This window comes from Solea senegalensis, linkage group LG7, assembly GCF_019176455.1.
Source record: "Solea senegalensis isolate Sse05_10M linkage group LG7, IFAPA_SoseM_1, whole genome shotgun sequence".
NCBI lineage: Eukaryota > Metazoa > Chordata > Actinopteri > Pleuronectiformes > Soleidae > Solea > Solea senegalensis.
The window spans coordinates 23,874,491-23,899,820 of record NC_058027.1 but is presented as its reverse complement, the minus strand read 5'-3'; the positions used below and the strand labels follow the sequence as shown (position 1 = coordinate 23,899,820).

The 25,330-nt window shown below is 42.4% G+C and overlaps 1 protein-coding gene across 1 annotated transcript in view; it reads left to right on the top strand.

Annotated features, from left to right (window-relative positions):
• Positions 1-25,330, top strand: part of pde8a (phosphodiesterase 8A) — a 61,747-nt gene that overhangs the window by 23,729 nt on the left and 12,688 nt on the right. Inside the window, exons 2-14 of the mRNA XM_044029816.1 lie at positions 10,716-10,772; positions 14,960-15,150; positions 16,549-16,605; positions 16,823-16,877; positions 17,588-17,676; positions 18,982-19,060; positions 19,398-19,538; positions 20,899-20,987; positions 21,077-21,128; positions 21,222-21,264; positions 23,212-23,289; positions 23,954-24,024; positions 24,796-24,960. Coding sequence (XP_043885751.1) covers positions 10,716-10,772; positions 14,960-15,150; positions 16,549-16,605; positions 16,823-16,877; positions 17,588-17,676; positions 18,982-19,060; positions 19,398-19,538; positions 20,899-20,987; positions 21,077-21,128; positions 21,222-21,264; positions 23,212-23,289; positions 23,954-24,024; positions 24,796-24,960 — 1,167 coding nt within the window. The remainder of the gene's footprint in view (positions 1-10,715; positions 10,773-14,959; positions 15,151-16,548; positions 16,606-16,822; positions 16,878-17,587; positions 17,677-18,981; positions 19,061-19,397; positions 19,539-20,898; positions 20,988-21,076; positions 21,129-21,221; positions 21,265-23,211; positions 23,290-23,953; positions 24,025-24,795; positions 24,961-25,330) is intronic.

Below are 25,330 nucleotides of genomic sequence, written 5' to 3'. Positions count from 1 at the left end.
GTCTGTGTACAGTATGTTGACCCTGTGATTGGCTGCTTATTTGTCCATGGCGTTCCCCCTTCTCACTGAGTCGCCGTGTTTACATTACGTTAGAGGAGAACACAATTGTCGTGTTGGTCGGACAGAAACCAGACTTAAAGTAAACACGAGTCAGACTCAAATTGTACTAAATCAAAGTTGTCAAAGTTGAACTAACACACCCAGATAATGCAATTGGGAGTCGAGCTACGGCTGAACCTCTGTCCTGTGCGCTCTGCTCTGCGCCACAGTTCCCAGAAGCCGTGAGAATAGTCTAGTATGTTTGAATTTCTGTCAATGAACCCCCCCCTAAATGTTGCACACGGGGCCTTTAAAAATGTCACTTTCCCTCTTGAGGGATTTGGGAACAATCATAGAAAGTGTAAGCATGTGCTTTGAATTTGAAAAAAAACAGAAAATAATCTAGTTTTTTATAATGTAGTTTATATTATTCAAATAATATCTGTAGGTCATTTCTAGTGTCCGTTACAGGCGGTTGGTATTTCCTCTGCGGTGCTTTCACAGAGAGAAAGAGAGAGCGAGAGAGCGAGGATGTTCTAGGACAAACCGATCCACAGTGGCCTAGTTTCCCTCGGCCATGCCAGTGACTCAACTAAAGTCTTCTGCCTGACTGACTGTGGGCTTGGTCAACTTGGATAAGACATGTGGACAGAGCCAGAATACACATGGTTGTAGTTATTTTATTTATTTATTTATTTATTTTATTTTTTTTAAATGAAAGAATTGCAGTGAGTCGTTTTGGCAGTTTTACTCCGGTGGGGGAGGTTGTTTTGTTGTTTTATTTCTTTCTTTTTCTGCTCAGGGGTCTTATTTGCAGCATTTAAGCATTTAAGTAACTTCATTTAATCGCTGTCATGTGTGCATTTCCTCTGTTGTTAAGTTTAGGGATGTCATGATCAGATTTTTTGGCCCCCGCGATCCCACTCTGATACTTTAATTTGCCTAGATAACAGAGCTGCACAGAAAAACAACTAAAAAGAAGGTAATTATCAATGAAATAAGTCATATTAAAGACTCCTGCTGTAAGGCTGCGTCAAAAAATGTCATTAAACTACAGTGAAAATGTTGCTTCTCTCCGTGTTTGTTAGTAGTGCACAAAACAAGGTTGATCTCTGATGATAATGATGTTTGTGTCCAGTGTGTGAAAATGTCTTGCTGTGGTTGTGAAGACATTAGTGATATACTTAAGTAGGTGTAGATTTTCTATATTTTTATATATATATGTATTTGTATATATATATATATATATATATATATTTCACAGACGTTTCCTTCAGTTAGACGGATATCGTGACGTATTGTGTAATTGTCTGGCGATATACTGATCATCACAGAATTGTCGTATCGTGATGTTACTGCTGTTGTGTACCATGTATGCGTGTGTCACATTGTGAGCTACCCTGTGATTCCCTCCCCTCCTCTGCTGTCGGCTGAGATTTATTGTACCCTATAGTCAACTAAAAATAAATCGCATTGCACTGACAAAAATAGTTTTTGACTGATCGTCACTGAGCAACTGAGGACTGGATCAAAGGACAAAACATACAGATTGTGTGCCATAGTTTCATATAAGAGATGCATTGTTTTAAATATAAATATAGTCAATAAAGGGGAAATTTGATGCACCTCATCGGGTAAAATTTACTGTACCTTCAGAAAAGTGATCCATAACGGCATCATAGTTAAAAAGTGAACAGGTTTAACTGAACGATACGACACAGGCGATTGATTTTCTGCGGTTGCAGGTTTGAAGCCCCATTGTTATCGACGGCTTCGGCGTGAGTGGCCACACATGAAAGTGAGTTATTCTCTTTGAGGGAACACACACACAGCAGTGGCTCAGCATGTGGCGTGGCTGATGTATCACTCAGTGCCATTTAGCCCATCACTCGGCTCAGTGTGTGTGTGTGTGAGAGAGAGAGAGCGTTAGAGTCCCTCTGTACGTCCGTCCGTCTGTCTGTCTGTCCGTCCGTCTGGTACACGGTGTGCATCTGCACCTGAGGCTGAGACTGCTGCCCCTTAATCAGACCTAATGAAGAACATTGATTCATCTCCATTTGATTCACACTTTTAGACGGGAACACACACACACACACACACACACACAGAAACACATGCGCGGCAAACCTAAACGTGTTGTGTTGACTTTTAGGGGGGGATAAAAAATGCTGATCCTGTCCTAATTTTGCTGCAGAGGTGGCAGCTCTGCATATAATATTCGACTTAACCACATGTGGAGAAGTTTTGACGAGGGTTAAAGTGGAGTTGTAGTACTTGAGACCGTGACCAGGTCTCGGTCACCTCTGGGATTTTCCATTATACAGTTCTAGCACTAGTCGTTTTTTTTTTACTTTTCTATTAAGGCCCTGGCGCAAAGAGTGCGTTGGGTGCGTGTGGACGACGCATGTGCGAACTGAAATTCCGCCCCACCGGTAGGTGGAGTATAAGCCCCGCCCACCTAGCTGAAAATCCATTTAGACGAGAAGAAGTAGTCTCCATGCGATGTGCACTTTGTTTTATCGTTGTGAGTAGATGGAAAACTTACTACTAAACTCTAGTCTAAGCAGTCAGGACAGGACTTTATCATCGGGTCCAAATGTCAAGTCCAGTCCAGCTTCATTTGTATAGCAAATCAAAAAGTTTAACTGCTTAAATGCTGTACACGGGACTTCGGGTAGTGTCACCTGATGTGATGTAAAGGAACTGAAGAAGAAGAAGAAGAAGAAGAAGCAGCAGCAGCAAAGAGTTCGAGAATGGCAGGAAGTGCGAGGGAGCACGTTGGCCGGGGAGCCGTGTCAGAGTGAGGGATATGGAGATTAGGAGTGAATGGGGCAGCCCTGCACATTTTTCTAAGAAGTGCAAGGAGGGCAGGCATCCCAAGATTCCCTGCATCCTGGTCCCAGCTCGAGGGTGGAGGAAGCTGTTTACTCTTTCTATCTCTCACTGCTGACGTCGGCGCACCGAACAATGTCATTCAATTTCCTGTTTTTCACTCTAGTGGAAAGCCACTCTCCCAGCGTGCATTGGTGTAGTGTGTTTGTGTGTGTGCGCGTCGTGAGTGTGAAACAGAAAAGCTGGTGGGCTTGAGGAGGAGGAGGAGGAGGAGGAGGAGGAGGAGATCTATAGGGCCGGATGCACTGGAAGCAGGATACAGGGTCAGAGGCAACTCCGCTATGTAAATACATGGGTGTATTGAATGAGCGCATTAGAGGCCTGCAGACGATCCTGAATAATGATCGAGATGACCGTAGACACCGAACAGCTGTGATGTGATCAGACTGGCCTGAAAAAGGAAAATAGCGCTTCATGTCACGTGACGTAGAGCTCCGGACGTCACGTGACTCGGTTTGTTTACGTCGTTGTGTTGGCCAGAAGTGGAAAACCAAAAAAAGAATAACGCCAGCGCCGGTTTCACGCCGTCAGAGTTCACTGTGCACTTCACACGCAAATACTACAATCACTACACAATCCACAGAGCAGCAGACTGAATATTTCACAATAAAAGCATGGACTGTAAATAAACAAGACATGGAAGTTGGTTAGCGCTGGATTGTGTTGCCTGTTGGTTCCCGTCTCTCAGTCTTTTATGTTTTCTTTGAGCGTGTTTTATGGCGTGTTGATCCAACTCTGCCGGCCCTGTACGATCTTTGATGACCTGTTTGTTTGTCCTCGACTGTTTTGTCAGGATTAGCCCGTCGGGACACAACGGGCTAATCCACCATCTTCACTTTTTATGACTACGGCCGACAAAGAGAGGCGAGCCTGACATCCCGTGGTGTATATGCTGTCGAGGGTTGCAAGCATTGGAAAACTGTTTTCTTTAGATGCATAATGCTTGAACACAGGGGACAGAAAACCCTCATTCCCTCAAAGTTCTGTAAGTGATTCTCGATTCCGACACGCGTCTGTGATTTGAACAGATTATCTGGCCAAATGATCCTATATTTTTAGGGGTTAACATACACGGTTGTAACATCATCGGACACATGAGAGTCTTAAATTGTACGTATGAAACATGTTTGATAGTGAACAGAGAATGGGGGCGTGAGCAGAACCCAGAATTAACCAATGAGAGTGAGACGGCCAGGAAACGGTCATTGATTCCGTCTTCTCAGCCATGACTTCATCCACAGTTTGTTGGATGACGCTGACAGTCCGTCTCCGTGTCTGTTTATATTCTGTTGTCACATTAAATCACGCAAGTTTCCGTGAGAGTTTCCCAAATCCCTGGAATCTCCTCCCTGAAAGCACTGGATTAAACGCCAGTGCGGTGTGTGTGGTCCTGCGTCTTGACTGCATCACCTAATCTGTGCTTTCTCAGGATTAAAACGTTGAAAATCACAAAGTTTGTGGTGTCTGTGGTCTCTCACGTCAAGTCAGATTTGAAAATCCTCTAGTGTGGGGCAGACTTAAATCTGTCACAAACACAACACTGTACCTTGTTTTTCAAAAAAAGCTTTTATTGTGAAACTTTTACCGGACCAGCAGATGTAAGTCCTGGCATTTATAAAATAGGCATTTAAAAAAAAAAAAATTTCCAAAAGCAAACCTTGTGTAAAGAGCAGCACGTCTGCAGCGGTGATTGCAGCAGATGTTTTTATTGTGCCGTGTTTGTTAGAGCAACAGTTGCACAGTGTTGCTTTATGGCAGGATTTAGTGTTGTAATGTGTATTATCTTAGTGAACCTTGTAGCGACTGAGTTGTTGCACAGTGGGTGACCAAATATTTAAAAAAAAAAAGGGATTCAGGGCTTCAGGGGAAAACTATGGGCAACAAAATTCACCACATTCGACTCAGACCTTTTATACACACAGAGTGTTCATTGTAACCTGGTGCTCAACAAACTGCTCGTCTGATTATAAGAGGCCCAGTGCACAGGGATTGTGTGCGTGTGTGTGTGTGAGACAGAGAAATATCTCTGTTATCATACTTGAGACCAGTCTTGCTTTCAAAACCACTTTTTGAAGGTCTCGTCTCTGACTGTGACTCGTTCCTCTCAGTCTTGTTTTGTCTGCTCATAGAAGACGCGGGACACAACTGATTTTGTGTGTGTTGTGTGTATATAAATCCTTCTTCTTCTTTTAATTGTCACTTTTATTAGTTGGTGTAAGCTGTAAGTAAAACCCGATTTCCTCTCAGGGATTAATACATTTATTCTGATCACATGGAAAACTATTGAACAGTCGTTGGGTTGTTTTGTATCCATACACCTGTAATAACGTTAGGTTCATGGAGACGAGCTGTGTGTTTGTGTCTGTTAGACGTAGCAATCCTTACTTTATGGAACAATATTTCGTCAGTCTGATCGGTTTAAACCAAATCAAAATGATTAGACCAAGTACCAGCATGAGATAGCTCGCGTGCCACTGGTGGTACACGTACCACAGTTTGAGAACCGAGGCTTCAGCGAAAGAAGTTTATAGAATACACATTTTTTTTGTTTGTAATTCATTCTTTTAAATGGTACCATATCTTTCATGGTCATACTTTAGAATCCTATCACATTCTAGAAGATTGTACATTTAATTTATTTATTGTGTCCCATATACTCTATTGTTTCCTGTGCAATATACAGTAGTGTCCACTGTAGTTTTTTTCAAATACAGTTTATATGCTGTATATGCTGTATACTTATTTATTCAGTTTTTGACACGGAGTTTTGTATATTCTGTATATTTTCTGCATGGAGTTTACATGTTCTCCCTGTGTGTGCGTGGGTTTTCTCCGGTGTCCTCCCACAGTCCAAAAACATGCAATATGGGGAGGTCATTAGGTCAATTGGACGCTCTAAATTGACCGTAGGTGTGAGTGTGAGAGTGGATGGTTGTTCGTCTCTTTACGTGTCCCTGTGATGGACTGCATGTCTGTCCGGGGTGTGACATTGGCTCAGCTCGACCCTCATGTGGAGGATAAAGCGGTAGAAAGGATGAAGCAGTGAATGTGTTATTTTCTGTTCTTGGTTGGAGTCGCTGCAGCAAAAGCAATTTCTGAAAGTTCTGATTCTGAAAATGTGATTGTGGTGATAGAAAACGCTTCAATTTCCAGTGAAGTTTGCAGTATTTCACTTCAATGCTATCATTTTTTTATTGAATAAAAGTTGATCTGTGAAATATGTCTCACTGACATCTAAGCGCCTTGGCCTCCGACTTGACTCGGTCTTGGTTAGAATTCTTGGTCTATTTTTCATTATTTTTACGTTTTGTGTTTAAAATGAGTTTGTTTTAATTAGTTTTTAGAGTAGTTTTGATTTTAGTTTAATTTTCATCGGTTTTTTTGTTTGATTCAAAAAGTTTATTAGGACAGATGAATCAAGTATAACAGTCTACAAGAAAGTAGACTGGAGTGGGACACGTGCATCATCATTGTGCTGAGGTTAGATGCAATCAGTGTGAAAGGTAAAAAAAAAGCACATGTAAACATGACAACATAAATAATCATAAAAAATAAGAGACGTCATGAGACGCATCACAGTGTTTGTGAGCTTGTGACTGGAGGTTTGATTCACTTACATGAACCAACTCAACCCATTTAACCACATAACGAACGTCACGTCGCACAGCCTTATGTCCCACATTGTAAACAAAAAAAAACACAAAAACATTGTATTATGAATGAGTGAATGTTGGAAAGGATTATGAAATGAAATGAACACACAAAGAGTGTCTGTTTCCGTTAACTATAATAAAGTTCTAGTCTTGGACTCGGTACATTCTGGTCTCTTGCTTATGTCTTTGTCCCTTTTGTTGGTGTCGTCTGCAACATTCGCGACTGGTACAACGCGACGGCGTCCAGCAGGAGGGCGGGGATGGGAGTTACGTGTACACACGCACACACACACACACACACACCATGTCCATAGTACCAGCCTGCCTGGCCTACATGCTCAGCACTCGCTTCCCCTGCTTTGTTTGCCTCTGGTCGAGTGCCAGCATGATGTTTGTGGGATGCAAATTCTTGGCTGACTCATTGCAGTGTGTGCGTGTGTGTGTGTGTGTACTGTACAAGAGCAGTGTGTTGCCTGAAGAGGCTGGCAGACTGGTTCAGTCCTCTCTGTGTGTGTGTGTGTGTGTGTGTGTGTGTGTGTGTGTGTGTGTGTGTGGGGAAGGGGGCAGGCTGGCTATTTGAGTTACACAACCTCGGCTGCAGTTGCGTCGGTCGCGTCAGTGTCAGTTAGAGAGAGAGGAGTCTCCGTGGAAGCTTGTGCCGCTCGCTCTCTCTCTCCTCAGCGAGCTGGACGGTCTGCGTCCAAACTCCTGAGTCTCCTGACCTTAGCTTTACTTGGGCAACACACACACACAAACACACACACACAGCATCGCAGTGGAAACATGCTTCGTGACATTTCGTAAGTAGGAGTAATTATTAGCAGGGAAAACGCTGAAATTACAGAGCTCACGGCACATGAATTAAAAGAAGCGGCGACATAATTAACCTGACCACAAAGTGCATAGAAAAGTCACCCAGCACATACACGAGATTGAAACATGTCACGCCAAATCTAAAAATAGTGCACAACAAATTTTTGTCATATGCCTCAGTTATTACGAGAGGGGGCCCTCGCTAGCAGTCGTCCATAGGAAACACGTGTGTGTGTGTGTGTGTGTGTGTTTTATCTCCACAGGAAAATAAATAAGTGGTCAGAATCCCTGGTTGGAATTAAGAAATTCAAATGTTTTTTTTTCTTCTTCTCCTGCTCAAAGTCATAGAAATTGAATCTGACAACAGAAATACGCAGTGGTGCAGGAGATGGTGGCACGGGGCGTGGAACGATGTGATCGACATGTGTGACGAACAGCAGACCACATACCTCGTGTCTGTTGCCGTAGTTTGAGTAAACCCGTGGACAGAAATTGGCAGGAAAAGAAGAACAAACTGTTAGAAATGAGAACATTTCTGGACTCAAAATGTTCTGCGGGGAAAAATAGGGCGAGAACTATATGGGGAGGTAATGGGGGGGGCGTGTCTGTGGAAACAGATAAAGATAAAAACATGTCTTTCAATGACTCTTCTGTGCGTAGCCCATATGGACATTTTGAACCAGTGCACCTCCAAAAAGGAGGACAACTGAGTGTCCGCCGGACACCAGACAGTCCAGATTCTAGGTACCCTGCCTGACCCTAGTGGTTTTTTGTATTCAAAAGTGTCATGAAGGGAGAGCACTGCTCCATCCCTCTGTCCACAGCCCTCTCATGTGGAGGATCAAGCGGTAGAAGACGGATGGATCGTTTTGTTTCATGAAATAAGTTCCTCATTGGAAGAGACAAGGTTGTCATGTTGAGTCCAACTCAAAAGGTCTGTGGGGTTTCCATACATTAGACCCTGCTTCACACACACACACACACACACACTGTGTCTCTGCAGTGCATCATGCGACCAGGTCCTCGTGTCTGTGGTGGATCAGATGATCACAGAGTATCAGCTTGTAGCCATCTTGATGCCGTACTCTCTGTTTGTGAATGACTACAACAAACGGCCCAGTGTCACGATGACGTCAATTTGGCCTCGACCGAGGGCTAATCAACTTCTTTTTTTCTTTTTTCTCTCTCTCTCTCCCCCCTCTCTCCCCTCTCTCTCCCCTCTCTCTCTTTGTTGTTTCATGAAGCTTGTAAAAGGCTTACAATTTAGCAAGAAAGTGATTTACTCCTGCCTGGCACGCTCTAAAATTCCTCTCTGTATTCCTCCTCACATGTGTAGATTGTTTACGGAGAAGAGGAATTCTAGAGGGATGGCGGTCCGCAAGGGGCTTGGTTGCTATGGTTACTAACCCCTGAGCTGGGTTGCATTTAGCAGGAAGGAAGCTAAATTATTTGCAGACAGAGAAGAGTAAGCTCACGCTCATGTCAGTCTGGAGAGTTTTTTTCTTCTTCTTCTTCTTCTTCTTCTCGGTCTCATATTGAATTATGAATCAGAAGATTAAATCTCAAATTTTTTTTGCGGTGCTGCTGCTGCGATATTGGATTGTTTTTTGGCTGCATCTGTCTGTCTGTCTGTCTGTCTGATTGTGAGCTGCATAACTCAGAAAAGTGATGGACAGATTTAAATGACTAAATCTTGATGCCTCAAGGATAGAAATGTTGTCAAACTTGCAAAACAGGGCCGTAGCTGATGTTTGCGCTCGCCGGGTGCTTTCTCCAATTAATGTTAGGTGATGAAGGCTCTGTGTGTTTTTTAAACTCAAAAGTAAAGGTCTACTTCTTCATCAAAGTGGACTTATACTTAAAGGAATACGTTACGTTACGTTACGTTACGTTACGTTGCGTTACGTTACGTTACACTACGTTACGTCACGTCACGTCACCAGTGACACTTGGTCGGAGGCTTGAAACTGCAACTTATTTCTGCACTTTTTAGTGATTCACGATATCTAAAAAGGACAATTTAGATATCGTCGTTTGAGGATGAAATGAAGATTTACGCTTTACCAGTGAACGGATGAATTACAAAACTGGTCATCGAGACTAGAAAAGCACTATATAAACACAGACCATTGTAGATACAGTATCTGAAAATGGAAGTCGAGATATCTACACATCAGTTGTGGATATCCGTGACAAACCCCAGACACATGAAAGGCTAATGTGACGTCACTCTGACTTGGTGAAAACTGAATTATGGGACTGTGGGAGGAAGCCGGAGACAGGGGAAGAACATCACACTCCACACAGAAGGGGCGAAACTGGGATTTCGATGCGGTGACCTTCTTGCTGTGAGGCAACAATGCCAGCCACTGTGTCGCCACGTGGACCCTCGATTTGAGTAACATTGTTTTAAGTCATTTGACATGTCGCGTTCATTCATTTTTATGTAAAAGTTTTGCATAAAAATAACTGTGTTGAATTAAAAAGACACAAGTTCACCTCTGGAGCGGTGAAGTGTAAAACTGTTGAAGCACAGGACTTGAATTGTACTGTGTCTGAATTCAGGAGCCGCTTTACTTGGAGGGCGTGGTCTGTGCGGGTGTCCTTTCATCGACCGCACAGACTGAAATAAGACGGACTGGTCTGCTGGGGATTTCCCCGAATCCCAAAAAAACCCCAGTCCATTTAAATGTCAGTGATCGCAGGTTTTGACATCCCACGTCTCTGTGGGAACTGATGGATCCTGAACATGAGAAATCATCACGAGCGATATGTTTACGTGTGTCAGTGCAGAGGTTTTTTGCTCTTCTTTGAAAGAAGAGAAGGGAAGAAAACTGCGATTATTGCTGGAACTAAACAGAACTGTAACTGCTGCATGATGACGTTTGTATTTTTGCAGATAAAACTGAAATGAAACAGATTTCTGATTGTTATGAGCTTCTTAAATGTGAATATTGTCTTTGTTGCATAAAACAAAGAAATCATTCAAACTGAACACAAGACATTTGAGAACGTCATCATTTTCGGGGTTTGACGAACACTGATCGACATTTTTTTTTTTAAACGTTTTCTGACATTTTATGCACCAAGCGATTATTCGATTAATGGAGAAAATAATCGACAGGTTCGTGGATTATGAAAATAATCATCTGTTGCAGCTCTGAACTGCTGTCAACTCTCACACAGCAAAAACAAATACCTGACATTTATTGTCATGAGTGATCAACACTGGCTGATTGTGTTTTATTGTGATTGTGTAACTGTGATACTGTACGTGTAAGTGTTTGTGTTCTAATCCTTGTGTCTGTCTTGTTTCAGACCACACACACAGAGGTGCAATTTGGACCAATGAAGTTATTTAAAGACCCACTTCAGGTAACGTGACAACTATGCCAGCAATGTTTGAACTGTTCATGCTTCAGTGTTTGGAACAAACGCGCACGAGCTGCGGTGAAATATTTAGCTCCATATCATTTAAGGGCTTAAAGCTTAAGCCTTGGAGCTGAACTTTGTGCGACTGTCAATATTTGGGAGCATTTTTCTTGGATTAGTCAAAAGTAATCTTGGATCAGAGATTAGAGGCCGATGCAAACATTCAAAGAAGAGAAGAGAACAAAAAAAAGAGTTAATGGACGTATTGTATGGTGTATGCGTGTGTGTGTGTGTGTGATGCGGCCTTGGGTTGTCAAGGTGACAAGGCCAAACATTTATGACCGCGTACATACCATAATGAACAATGCACGTTATGGTAGAGCTGCGGATCCATGGACGTGTTTCATCACCGCAAATATAGTCAGTGGCTCATTATACAGTGTGTGGTACTGCGCTCCCTCTCCTGGCATCGCTGCTGCTGATGATGATGCTGCTGCTGATGATGCTGCTGCTGCTGCTGCTGCTGAAAAAGCAGAGAAATAGAGCCTGGTGCCCATATACGTGTCATTACGGTAACCCTCAGGACTTCCACGGGAATTGCCGTCAAATCACAGGCGAGATTCACCGAGAGGTTTAGTGAACGTGCAGCAGAGGTTACAATTAAAAAGCAACTTCCTTTAAAACAAAAAAAACAACAAATATGCTCTCGTTCCATTTGAGGAACAGGTGTAGGTTGTCATAAATTAGTAGATAGAGGAGAAATGATGCAACATCCATTACCGTTCCTGATCCACAAATGTCGAGGATTTGCTGAACCCGTTCACCAGGATGTTTTGTTGCCATTGTTCATTTCCCTGCGTCACAGATTCATGTGAGCATTCATGTCTTCACCTTTGACTGACATGAAGAAACCGGGTGTTGGCAACCCTTTCCTGCTTCTGGATGTGGTTGAGTTTTGGCACAGTGAAGTTTTTTTTTAAATGAAAGCGCAGTCGTCATCGTCGTCCTCTCTGTCAAAGACACGATGCTCTGCGGGCGACTCATGCTGACGTTTGGTCACAAAGATCTGGATTCTGGTTTTCGTTAAAGATTCATTGCAAATTATACTTAAAATTAACATTAATGTATGTTTCTATAATTGTTGATGTTTTTTTTTAACTGTATGAAGAAGGATAAGAAGGCACAGCTTGACATAAATGATGCTTTTCTCCTCAGTCCACATGTAACATGTAACACATGTAATGTTTCTCCCATGTTTGCCGTAACATGCTGAAGTTGAAGAGACATATTAGTCACATGGTTTCTGTACGTCATCCTTAACTCACTGAATCCATTTCCACTGCACCTCAGGTGTAAAATCCTTTTATTTTTTTGTTTCCATTCAGGTTTGTTTGCACCTCATTTTCTGCACGACATGATCATTTGCTCTCTCATCATCCCCTCCTTCCTCACGTATACTTCACACACTGGTATAATGAACTTAGATGACGCTGTAGCGCAGAGATAAGGTGTCTCTGATAATTATTATTATTTAATTTCTGATCTTTATTTTCATTATTAGTTTCATTGGTTCATCAGCTCCTCTCCGATCACACACACACCCTACAGTTATTCCTGATTTTCCTGAAGTACCACCAGAGGAAGCTCACGTACCACTGGTGGTACACGTACCACAGTTTGAGAACCGCTCTTCTGACAAACCAAAACATTCAGCTCGTCCTCCACACAAAACGGACAAAACTGGAACCTAAAAGACTCTTTTATCGTAATATAATCTCAAATTAAAATAAAATCGTACAACAAGAAGTCCCTGTATTTCACATCTGATGCCATACATATATATATATATATATATATATATACATATACATATATATATATATATATATACTGTAAGTGCAGAGTCGCTGCTTTATTGTGCGATGAGCTCCAGTGTGAGTGCAGTAGGAAAACGAGGTAGAGAGATACAGTATCCCCTTCCTGTTTTTGTCACTCACAGCTGATCCTGTCATGGCCTCCTCCTCCTCTCTCCTCCTCCTCTCTCCTCTCTCCTCCTCCTTCTCTTTTCTCATGGCTCACAGGATCTGGCCGGGCCTTTTCGACGACGACGTGTTCTCGACGCCAAAATGCTCACTACCTCCCCTCGCTGTCTCTCTCTCACTCTCTCTGAGGCAAACACGCTGGAGTATAAACAGCATTTCTGCGCCTCGGAAACCGGATTTACTTTTCGATTTTTGTGTGTTGCAGATGTGTGTGTTATGACCGAGTATGTGCGTGTCTGTGTTGTCTCAGTGCAGGCATCTGAAAAGACCTTATCGCGGCCTATATCACCCCGGTCCCCCACCACCTCTGCGGGAATGTTGACTTTTCTACCAACATCCCAATGTGGAATTCTGATCTAATTCCCTGTGCGTACCAAACATAGCTGCAGGGACTCGCTGGTGATGTATTTATGACCCGGACACTTATTGCTGCTTGTCGGGAAAGTGTTTATATGTGGAACACGGCCCTGCGCTTGCAACACCCCGCTCTGAAATTGCATTAATGCCTTTTAATGGGTGCCTAAATAAAGCCGCAGCAAACATGAGAACGAAACGAGAGGAACAAGAAATCCTCTATTGCCTCATTGTGTGCGGGGAAATATTAAATGTGTCTTTGGCTCAAAGTCGACTTAACAGGTGTGATGCGGGGTGAAAACTGCAGGACAAACTTTGGCTTGCTTTTTCCTTTTTTTCTTTTTTTTTACGTTTCACTCTTGCTCCCCTGCCAACGTTTGGAGATGACGTCTGTTGGAGGGTGACTCATGAATCTACTCTTAGTGCAGCACAGCTCTTGGAGGTGGGCCTAAAGCACTGGTCCAGTGTTTACGCAAGTGAGGGGTTATATGAAAGTATGCTGCCCGAGAGAGGGAGGGAGGGAGGGAGAGAGAGAGATGGCCGGGTTGACGGTTGTTGCAGCAGCAGCAGCAGCAGCAGCAGCACTTTCTACCACAGCCTCGGCAGAGCAGTGGGAAGAGGCCGCAGCCAGTCAAGGCCGCCTCACCTAATTGTGTCGTAGATCACGAACAGTGGACGATAAAAAACCTCTGACACACCTGAGTGCGAGCTGATCTTGATCAATCAGGTCCTGACCACACGAGGCCTGAGGTCACCGTCAAGCCCCTCCCCCCCACACACACACACACAAACACACACCGTGAGCTGATTAGTGCAAGACAGACTGACTGTTCATGTGCATGTGAGGATTTTTCCTCGTGTATGTTTGTGATGTTTTAGAAAGTATTTGTTTATTATTTCATTTCATTTTCCATCGTTTAATAATCTCTGGGCCAGAGGTCGATCGATATGGGTTTGTTTGTGGCCAATGCTGATGCCGATTTTTTTAGAAAACCGAGCAACTTAAAGCTGATCATTTCCCCCACCATCTGAAATAATCTAACAGTTAAATAAGTAGGTACTTTATTGTCATTACATATTCCTCACTCCACTCACCTTCTACTCCTTCATCCTCCACATGGGAGTCGCACATCCCAGCTGACAGCACGATAGGCGGGTCACATCCTGTACAGGTCTCCAGTCCATCACTGGGACACATATAGACACAAATATAAATAAGAGTGTCCCAATTTGCCTAATCCCCAAATCTGGATTTTGGGAGGAAACCAGAGAAACCCGGAGAAAACGCAGAAAGGCCCTTGTTCTGACTGGGTCCTGAAGCCGGGGTCTTCTTTCTGCTCTTAGCCAACATAGCAGCATTTTAGCAGAACTAACTAGTCTAGAATAATTAAGTTAAAATACTAGGATAAGATGCAGTCACAACCCATGATGACAGCACTGCCTAACTTCAGTCACCATTTATGAAACAGCACTAATCTGCATTTAATGCCTGAACTGCAGTTCAATTGTAGTACAGATAATATAATAACTTAATAATAATATATAATATAATAACTTGAATAATATATAATATAATAACTTGAATATTAGTACATACATTTAAAAAAAAATTGATTTAAACATGTCATTTGTGATAATTGTCTGAGCAAAGGGTTTGTATTTATTGTCTGACTTATTCAAAGGTGTGTTTTTGGGGAATGACATCATTTTAAAAGTCAGGCTCTGCTCCACCAGCATCTCCTATCATAGATCTACCCTTGTATCCTGTTCATTCCTCTCTTCCTGTCTTTGCAGGTACTTTTAGTTTTTGCCAAAGAGGACAGTCAGAGTAATGGCTTCTACTGGGCGTGTGAGAAGGCCAACTTCAGGTGCAGCATGGCGCGGACACCAGAGTCGGCCCTCGAGTGCTTCTTGGAGAAGCATCACAACCTTGTCATCATCGACCACAGACATTCCAGACACTTTGACGCTGAAGCGCTGTGCCGGTGAGTCTGCTCTCACAGAGTTTTGACTCACACGCGTCACTTTCACTGATTCAAAACATGCATATGAGCTTATTTTAATACGCGTTTCATTTAACGCCTCTGAATAAATGACGTTGATGTATGTTGAGGACGTTGAAATAGGTTTCCCAAACTGTTGAACCATAACTTATTTATTTTCATGCTTTTTTATTTCGAGTTTTATTTACATTTTTATTCAATTTCATAAATTATCATTGCTTCTTGTTAAGCACTTTGTTTGTATTTAACAAAATTGGTTAAATTAGTGACATTGTTTAGAAAAGTTCTATATAAATAAAGTTATGTTATTATTATAATAATAATAATAATAACTGTTTAGTTGTCAGTATCAGTATGGACACATTTCCGTAGCTTCAGCCATTTATGTTATTTTAGCTGATAATTTCAACCATTTATCAAGTCCTTTTAACTAGTTTAACTTGGTTATTAACTATCTCAACTAACAATATGTGTCCACTACAGTTACAGCACTTCTTTTTAGATATTATTTAAGTATTGCTCTTTACATTCTACTTTTAACGATAGAATGGTTGAAAAATATAGTTAAAGAGAAGACTGGACACTATCGTTGACTCGTATTCCATTCACATGTCACTTATCTCTTTTTTTTTTTTTACTACTCTATGCTACATTTAGCTTAAATTATTGAATTTATTATTTTGTAAAGCTGACAGAATAATTTGTATTGAACGCTTTATTTGTTCCAAATCGGAAAAAAAGCCCCCCCGGGTCAGGCATCCATGCTATTGTGGACACAGTTGGAAGTGAATTTTAATTTCGGTAGTGACTATTCTTAAAGGCCAGTGACATAATCCAAAGCACATGATCTTGACAGGACCGATTATAGCCCTCCTTTTTTTCCCTGTGTAATGTTACATTTGGTCACACGTGTGATTAAGACTCTCTCCGTGGGCATAAACGTCGCGCTCGCTCTGCCCGACTGCGGAGTCACGGCAATAAGAAGTGAGCAGTGCCTGCCCGTAGCGCTCTATCTTTAGCCCCAGCTCCAAAACCAAGAACACATTTACAAACATTCATTTGCCCTGCCCTGTGCGTATGTTAACCCCATTCATTTTGGCCAATCCATATGTTCGATGTACACGCTCAAGCTCAGATGAAGGGGACTAAAGGGCCTTTATGACCACTGGCTGGGGTGGGGGAACCACAGGCGCTGAGTGGCTCTGTACACAGCATTCTTTCAGAGGTCTAGGCCTCCTCGCAGAGCTCCACCGCTGGGCTCTGCCCGCCTGCCGAGGAGAATCGGAGCGTGAAAAACTGAAAAATACATTGATTTGATGCCATGGGTTTTTCCACCGGGCCTGCTCTGCTCACTAAAAGGCTCTCTCTGTTTACATTCAGGTCAATTAGAGCGGCCAACTCTTCAGAAAACACTGTGATAGTCGCCGTTGTGAAAAGGTATGTAGCCCCCCCCGCCCCACCACCACCACCACCACCTTTCCTGCCCTTCTCTGCGTTGTCTTTTTTTAAGACGCTGATGTTTGTGACGAGGATTTAACTGCATGAGGTCTGCACAAGGCCTGCAGCCTGTCATGTGACGCAACCTGCTGATGTTCTCTAAACATGGATTCGTCACGTCAGTGCTCAGGTAGTGACACGTTCCTTCTTTTTAAAGGCCGGACAGAGAAGAAGCCTCTGTGATGCCCCTGATCAATGCTGGCTTTAATAGGGTGAGCAACACTCTGTGTGTGTGTGTGTGTGTGTGTGTATTTGTTATTTTTGTATTATTAACGCAGATACAGTACATGGTATACATCAAAGTTTGTTAGGTATGAACACAGGAAACACTTCACCACTTAATGAGTGCATGGAGATTTGCCCCTGGAGAAAAGTAATGATAAAATACGTAATAACTAAATTAATGAAGGAAGAGATTCACGTCCAGCTGCACACTCACATGTGTGTACACACATGCTCATATACACATAGTCAGATGAAATGGGGTAAGTTGAAGATAATTTAAGAAAGAAAATATAAATTCTAAAAAATAGAAGGACAACTAACAGAAATATCCCATATGTCTGCATAGCTGTACTCTGGTTAAGTGACTGATTTTAGCAGTATTTGTTCTGAATCATTCACATGACCATAAAAATAAATAAAATCACTGTGTTAGTCTGACTAAAACTGGACTTTTAAAACACATGTTAACACAAGAGTGTGAGTGAAATTGTATGAAAATCAAATCCGTCAAAGTCGGTCTAACACACCCAGAAAAAGTCAAAATGGCAATAAACTGTTAATAACATCACGATACAACGATTCTGTGATAATCGAGACATTAACACAGCAACACATCATCACACGTAGCAACTTAACTTAAGTTTTATTCATCTCTGACTGACCCGTGTTGCTTGGTTTTTGCCGTCTGACCCTTCAGAGATATGTGGAGAATGCCAATATGATGGCCTGCTACAATGAGCTGCTACAGTTGGAGCACGGTGAGGTGCGGGCGCAGTTCAAACTGAGGTGAGTCGTGCTTTATCGGCGTACGGTTGTGTGTTTAAATTTCAGATTGTCTACGTGGAACAACAAAGACACAGCACTGAGGGAAAAGATTAGTTATTGTAGAATGTATTGTTGTTTGTGTGTGGAGTTTGTTTACACTCTGCCAACAGTGGCAGAGTTCAGATAAAGCAACATATCACGGAACATGAATATACCTGACCCTCATAATGCCCTTGGATGCTTTTCACGAGAATGGAAACAGCTGGAGTTGACATAATTCCAGACATGCAGCATCAAGTCCAACTGGAGGTTTCTGGCCGTTAAATAAAAATAAAAATGGAGTTGATTTATATCATTTTCACAGCTAATTTAAGGCATAAGTATTTATTTCCAACTGCCACTGCTATGTAGTCGGGGGTGAGCAGATCCCAGTGATCCAAAGACAGTGTGTGTAAACGTGATTCTCGACAAAATCTGAAGAGGCAGCTGGTTTTTCACTCTCAGGTTATATATGATTGTGCAACGTTCCCCCACTTGAAAATGATTGATTTCCTACCCTTGGAAAAAAAAACTAAATTCCACTCAAATACTTTTATGATTCTCCTTTATTTTATTTCATTTTATTTCATTTTATTGTGTTCCAAATTTTTGTCTTCAGACATTCCAGTATACTGCCTCTTTGCCCTTTCGTCCGTCGATGGCTGATCGGCAAGAATTAAGCAGGTGTTCAGTATGAAATCAATTAAGCCATATTGATTTTCATCACTGATTTTCAGTCATTCATTTTCCTTTGTTGAAAATAAATGATTGAATAAACATTTTATCCTCTAAGCCGGTTTTTCTTTGGGTCAAAGTGGGGGACTTTGCACAATCCTATAGAATTTTACGCGCAGTATTCCAACACCTTTGAATTCCCTCATCCTACTCCAGAGAACACTTACGAATCCACAGTACCTGGTACCTGGTACTTTCTTTAGTACCTGCAAGTCGTCCGACACAAGAATCAAGCCGAACAATGCCGAACTGCAGATCCGATAAAAAGACTGAAAACGTACGTCAATCTCCAACATTTAGCACGGAAATGTCGAAAATAACTGCTTTACAAGTCACTAGTTTGACGCAGCAATGCAGTGATGACTCCGCCTACGTGGAGGAGGTGCAATGGACCTGGGAGCTGGGACCATGTAGTGGAGAAACGGCATGAGAACTATATCATGGAAAAGAGTGTCCACTGAGTATAATTTGATGGATGAAGAGATATTTCTACCCTGTTTGTTGCCGATTTTAACAATGATTCTGATTCTGTTGTCTTTCCACATGTACAAGGGCTGGAAATGCTATTTTCACAGCCCTAGAACAAAGCCAGGAGGCCATAGAGATCACATCAGAAGATCAAGTAATTCAAGTGGGTTTCTAATCGACTGTAAAGATTATAGTTATTTTAATGTGACTCATCTCTTTATCTCTGTGTGTGTGTCTCTCTCTCTGTCTCCATGTCTCCTCGCTAAGTGCCTCTTCGTGTCTTGTGACCCCAGATCTCAGTAGCGATAGTTTCAGTCTCTGTCCCTCTGAATGGCTTCTGTTGTTCACATCAAAGTGCTGGAGCCTTTGTGTAAAATGAAATGTGCTCCAAGTGTCTCTTCTAATTTGAAAACACATTTGTTTTTTGGGTGCGGTAAGAGGTCACGATCATAGCTTGTGCGTGTTGTTACAGTGTGATTCTTGTTGCGTCTCCTTCGCAGTACGTGAACCCCGCCTACGCCTCCATAATGGGCTACCAACAAGGCGAGCTAATAGGGAAGGAAATAATAGAAGTGCCTAAAAGTGAGAAGAATAAGCCTGATCTCCTTGAAACAATAAACTCCTGCATACGGAAAGGAAAGGTAAGACTCATCAAATCATTTCACGGTCTGCACTTTAAAAAACTTTAATTTTCTGCTAAGATACTTTGCCCTCTTTTCCATCCTCTCTTCCACCCCAACCTGTCGAGGCAGATGTTCGTACACTCCGAGTCTGCTTCTGTCACAGCAGTTTTTTCTGTCTCTCTCGCTCTCCACTGTTGCCAAGTGCAAACTCGTTGTGTCCATGTTGGGTTTCTCTCTTAATAATTCTAAGGTCTTGACCTTAGCATGTGAAGTGCCTTGAGATAATTGTACGTTATGAATCAGGTGAATGTCACTGAATCATGGACGTACAGTATCTGCTCCGGCTTTTGTTTCTGTGCACCCGTGTGTGCACATCGTGAGTCTGCACCACTGCCGGCCAGCAGAGCTCCGTTTCATGTGCATAAGAACAGCGGTCGATGGCCGCGCTGTAATCTTACTACACAGAGAGCGAAGGTCAGTCGCGGTCAGGGCGAACAGCGGGACGGTTCTTTTTAAGTCGCCACAGCAGTCGGTGGGTTTGAAACATGCATGCTGGACTCCAGGAGCGCTGCCCCCTAACCTATTATAGCAGCTTTCTGCTCTTAAATACTCTGACCCTCCACACTTTTACCACAAGCATTTTTTTGCATCAATTTGTACTTTTGCACTTGTATGTATGTATTCCTTTTTCTTTGGTTTGAACTGTAAAGCGTCTTTGAGAGCTTTAAAAGCGCTGTATAAATAAAATGTAGTATTATTAGTAGTAGTAGTTGTAGTAGTAGTAGTAAGACTGGGCGATAGGGACACAAATGTTATCATGATTTTAAAAATGATTTCCAAATCAGTCGATATCAACTTTGTCTCTAGGGATGAGACAATACCGCCTTTTTGTGTCCCATACGTCATGCTCGAGTATCTACCGATCCCAATATGAGTCCGATGCAGTAATTTCAGACCATTTATGAACGCATGAACCTGTGAGTCATTTCAAAGACATCATTCTCCACTTGTGTCACATATATTGCTCTCCCGAGAAGAAGAAATAAACAGGCCCAAACATGACTCGGCTAACATGCTTTTGCTGATTTTCATGTACATCTTTTACAGTGCTGTGCATAGTGAAGCATGTGATAAACAAACAGAGAGACGCAATTTCACAAATCCGAGGTGGAGCAATTGAATTATCAATTAATTGAATTATTGCTCATTTATACAGCAAATTTCATGCACCGTTGTCTGAAAAGAAAGATGCGTTACATAGTGAAATAAGAGCTAAACAAAATAAACAATACACACAAGTGTGTATATATCACGTATATTATAAATAATAATACATAAAGTCTTTGATTCATTCCCTCTCTTTTGGCTCTTGTTGCAGGAGTGGCAAGGGATTTATTATGCCAAAAAGAAGAATGGAGAGAGCATTCAGCAAAATGTGAAGATCACACCTGTGATTGGACAGGGAGGGTGAGTGAGCCACAGTTTTTGCAGCAGTTTATGATACTTTTTTCCCCCCCCGGTGCCTCATATGAATAATAATGTTTTGTCATTTGCAGAAAAATCAGACACTATGTGTCTATCAACAGGCCTTTAAATGATAATAATAAGGTGAGATGAGTTGAAGTTTAATGATGAGTGACGGCGGGAGGAGTTTTCTGGCCTGCGTGTGTTCAAATGTGCTTCTCCTCTGTGTCTGTGCAGACTGATAAATCCACTGAGCGTGTGCAGGCAGAGTCTCAGACAGGTAAGATCCACCTGAAATCCTCTTTGTGTCTCTTTTAAATGCCACTAACCTGAACTCTCCACTGCGTTAGACTAACATGACAAGTGGTTTATTGTAACAAAACACGACTTAAACAACTGTGAAGTGCATTTGTTGGTGCAGGTTGGTTTATGCATTAAAAGAATAGTTGAGTTTTTTTTGAATGAGGCTGTTTGTGGTATTGTCATATTATAAACACTCGGCACTCTTACTGATAACAGGTTTTATCTACTTAATAAACTCCACGCCGGCTTAAGTCTACAGTATTTTACATTTAAGAAACTGAAAACTGAGGTTTCTTAACTGCTCACTCTCGCACACCAAAGTCCATGGAGAAAATTGTTGTTTTTAGCTCACAGGGACACAGGAGCTGCTTGTCTCTAATGCTGCAAGTTTGTGCCAATTTGGTGAATCTAAATAAAGAATTTCAAACACAGAGTTCAAGAAAACACATTCAACTTAATGATGGAGGCAACAGTCAATTAATAAATTGCTGCATGTGCCCTGATATAAAATTGTTCATTTTCTCTATGGACTTTGGTGCAGGGAGAGCGCGGTTAACAAGCCTCAGTTTGCAGCTGGTAACGGTTGTTTGACGCTGAGGGAAAGTGGGGAACGTGTTTATGAGATATTGTAGATTTAACTAGATGTAGATTTGAGCAGGCGAGCGTTCAGCGAAGAGACTAAAATCTGTGTTTCTTATCAGTGAGAGCGAGTGTCTGGCGTCCAGGTGGCTCCACGGAAACAGCACGGCGATAATGAGTCCATACTTCATGCAACTCCACTTTAGGAAACCTAAACTATCCCTTTAAAACTGATCCTTTTACTCCAGTTTGCAGTGGACTGGACTATGTAAGCACTCATTAATATAGTGTGTGGGTGCAGGTCTCTAAAGATGATGTCCAGGTTAATACACAGTCCTAATATTTGTTGGATACCACTAGTTTGGAGAGTGACTGAACCTTTTTGGAAATATGTCATAAAACCTATCGATTTCTTTAATCACGACCCAAATTTGACACCGTCAGCCTCTGGGTCGGCTGGTCCTGCTTTATCGAGCCGAGACATACTTTCATACGAATGAAATCTTTCTGTTGTTGACCTTTTAAAAACTTTAGGCAATGCTGATTTCGAAATGCAGCAGCGCGACGTGGATCGTATCAAACTCTCCCGGGTTTTTTGTGTGTGTTCTTTCAGCAGCTCGGTGTAAAGCTTTCTGATTCTGCTCTTGTGTTATGAAGAAGCTTTTGTTTTAGTCTTAGAGCACAGAACAAATTCACAGCAACTCTTTTGGGACACAGTTACGTCCTCTAGATCGGATTAGGGTCTCTAACGGTTGATTATGGCTTTAACTATTGATTAAAACAAAAAGAAGCATATCTGTCATTTTCCACTTATAGCATCTAGTGCTACACAACCACAAACTTTGGTCTTTTTATTAAAGAGAAGATTCTGCTGCGAATAATTTATTATTGTATTTATTTTTTTTCTTCAAAAAAACGTTTGAAAACACCCGTCTTATCCTTTTAAAACACAGAGGACACATCCGGTAGTAGAAATGAAATACTCTCTAATAACTAGAATCTGTTTTTTGAACCTGTCGGCGGTTTTGAATTACAGTTTCAATATTTCTCCCCACGAGCAGTGGAGTGCTGCCAGGTGCTTCTTTATTTTGGGGGATGTTTAATATCGATGTGTTTAATTAAATGACTGTATTTCAGTCTCATCTCGTGCAACTCTCTGTTCCCATCTCTGGCCAATGATCGCTGGATTATTTGAATCCACAGCGTGAATAATGGAAGTTCTACATTGATCAGAAACACACGGCCTGTTTAAAAGTCACACGCTACAGCTTTAAGGCTTTGTGAAAGTGTGTGTGTGTGTGTGTGTGTGTGAATGTGTTAACTTGAGGTGTTTTCTTCTCCCCAGACATCCAATCCAGTAAGCACAAAGACCGCAGGAAAGGCTCTCTGGACGTCAGATCCACAACGTCTCGGGGGAGCGATGGTGAGAGTGAAGGGAGAGAGCGGATGGAAATTCTCTGTGTTTCTTTGACAGCTCGCGACACCTTCTCTGTTGACTGTTTGCGCTGATTGGACAAACAAGCTCGTTAGAATGTCGTTGGGGAAAAAAACCACTTGACTTCATTTGTTTTGGAATTTTCGGCGAAGTGCGTAACGTTTGGGGTCATTCATTATTTTTTTGTCGATGCTGTGATTACGCGGGGTCCGTTTGGTCGTTCCTGAACGGAAATGAAGGAACGTTAATACTGAAATCTGAAAACAGGCTCTGTGAAGCAAAACTACCAGACCTGACTGAGGGAGTGTTTGTGTGCGTCTCTTTACTAGCACAACGTTGTTTAATAATCTATAATAATTATCTTCAATAATCGATATCGTCTTGCAATTTATTGATTATCACAGAATCGTGTATTGTGAATTATTGGTATCATGCCCTTTGATTCCCACTCCTGATGTTGAGCAGCATTAGAATGTTGCCGGACATCACCACATTTAAACACTGCAATATTGAGAGTCATGGGGGAGGTGATGGGGCTCAATCAGCACTGTATGAACTCATTTGACAATGGTTTGGATGTAACAGACGTTTGTTTTTAATTCAAACGTTACAAAATTACAGTTTTAACCTCACGAAATGTCTTTGTTTGCAGGGAGCTCGCAGCGAAGACACTCCTCAATGGCCCGCATCCACTCCATGACCATCGAAGCTCCCATCACCAAGGTGGGTTCGTCACTTTCCGTGTCCGCTGGTGACGTTCTGTATCTCATGATCCAACTCTTTGGGGTTATAAAGCTGCCACATCCACCACCAGCCCCAGCCTTTACAGCGACCAGAGTCCTGGGCCATGCGTACCATGTCAGGCGGAGATGGGCCGATTTAAAATGTCACATTTCGTGCACAAGACAGGAAAGCATGCTGGACCAGAATGACCAGCTGTTTGTGTGGTTTGTGTCATTCTGCAGCCCGGGTAGTCGGAAACAGAGAAAGTCCCCGCGGGGGATGGGTCAGATGACGCACTGCAGTTCCTCTGTTGTATCATTTGACTGTGTCAGTCGCTCCCCCGAAGGCATCGTCTTCACCAGAATAAAGGCGCTAATAGAACTGCTCGTACTGCACATGTTTGTGTTCAAATCAGTGAGCTATGGCTTGTGTTCTGGCACATGTTTGCTGGAGTCGCCACAGGTGGCCATTGTTAGAGGAAAATATCCTCTGAGTACATGCTATATGCTTTTCTTTTCCTTTATGTTTGTAACTGCTGCTCCATTTATATAAATCCATATCGTTTCAATATGAATCAGGAGGCAGCAGCCAGTGAGGTCAGCTAGTCGTTTAAAAAACAAACAAAAAATCTACCCACACCTCTAAAGCTAATGGACACTCTTGGTGTTGGTGTCACCCTTGTATAGATTTGGTCAAAGCCCATCGGAAGTACATGGAAAACCGTTTAATTTAAATTTGTTATCTCTATGTTGTTTTTTTTGTGTCTTTCAGGTCATCAACATCATCAATGCAGCGCAGGAGAGCAGCCCCATGCCTGTGGCGGAAGCCTTGGACCGGGTACTGGAGATCCTGAGGACCACTGAGCTCTACTCGCCGCAGCTGGGCACCAAGGACGAGGACCCCCATACCAATGACCTGGTGGGGGGGCTCATGACGGTGAGCAGAAAAATGGCTTCCACCGTTCAATCAGTCCATTTAGCCTTAGACAGAGACACAAATACACAGAGCGACAGAGAGAGACAGAGACACAAATACACAGAGCGACAGAGAGAGACAGAGACACAGTGAGATAGAGACACAAATACACCAGAGCAGAGAGAGACAGAGACACAGTGAGACAGAGGCACACACAGAGCGACAGAGAGAGACAGAGACACAGTGAGACAGAGACACAAATACACAGACAGAGAGACAGAGACAGAGACAGAGACACAAATACACAGAGCGACAGACACAGTGAGACAGAGACAAATACACAGAGACAGAGACACAAATACACAGAGCGACAGAGACACAGTGAGACAGA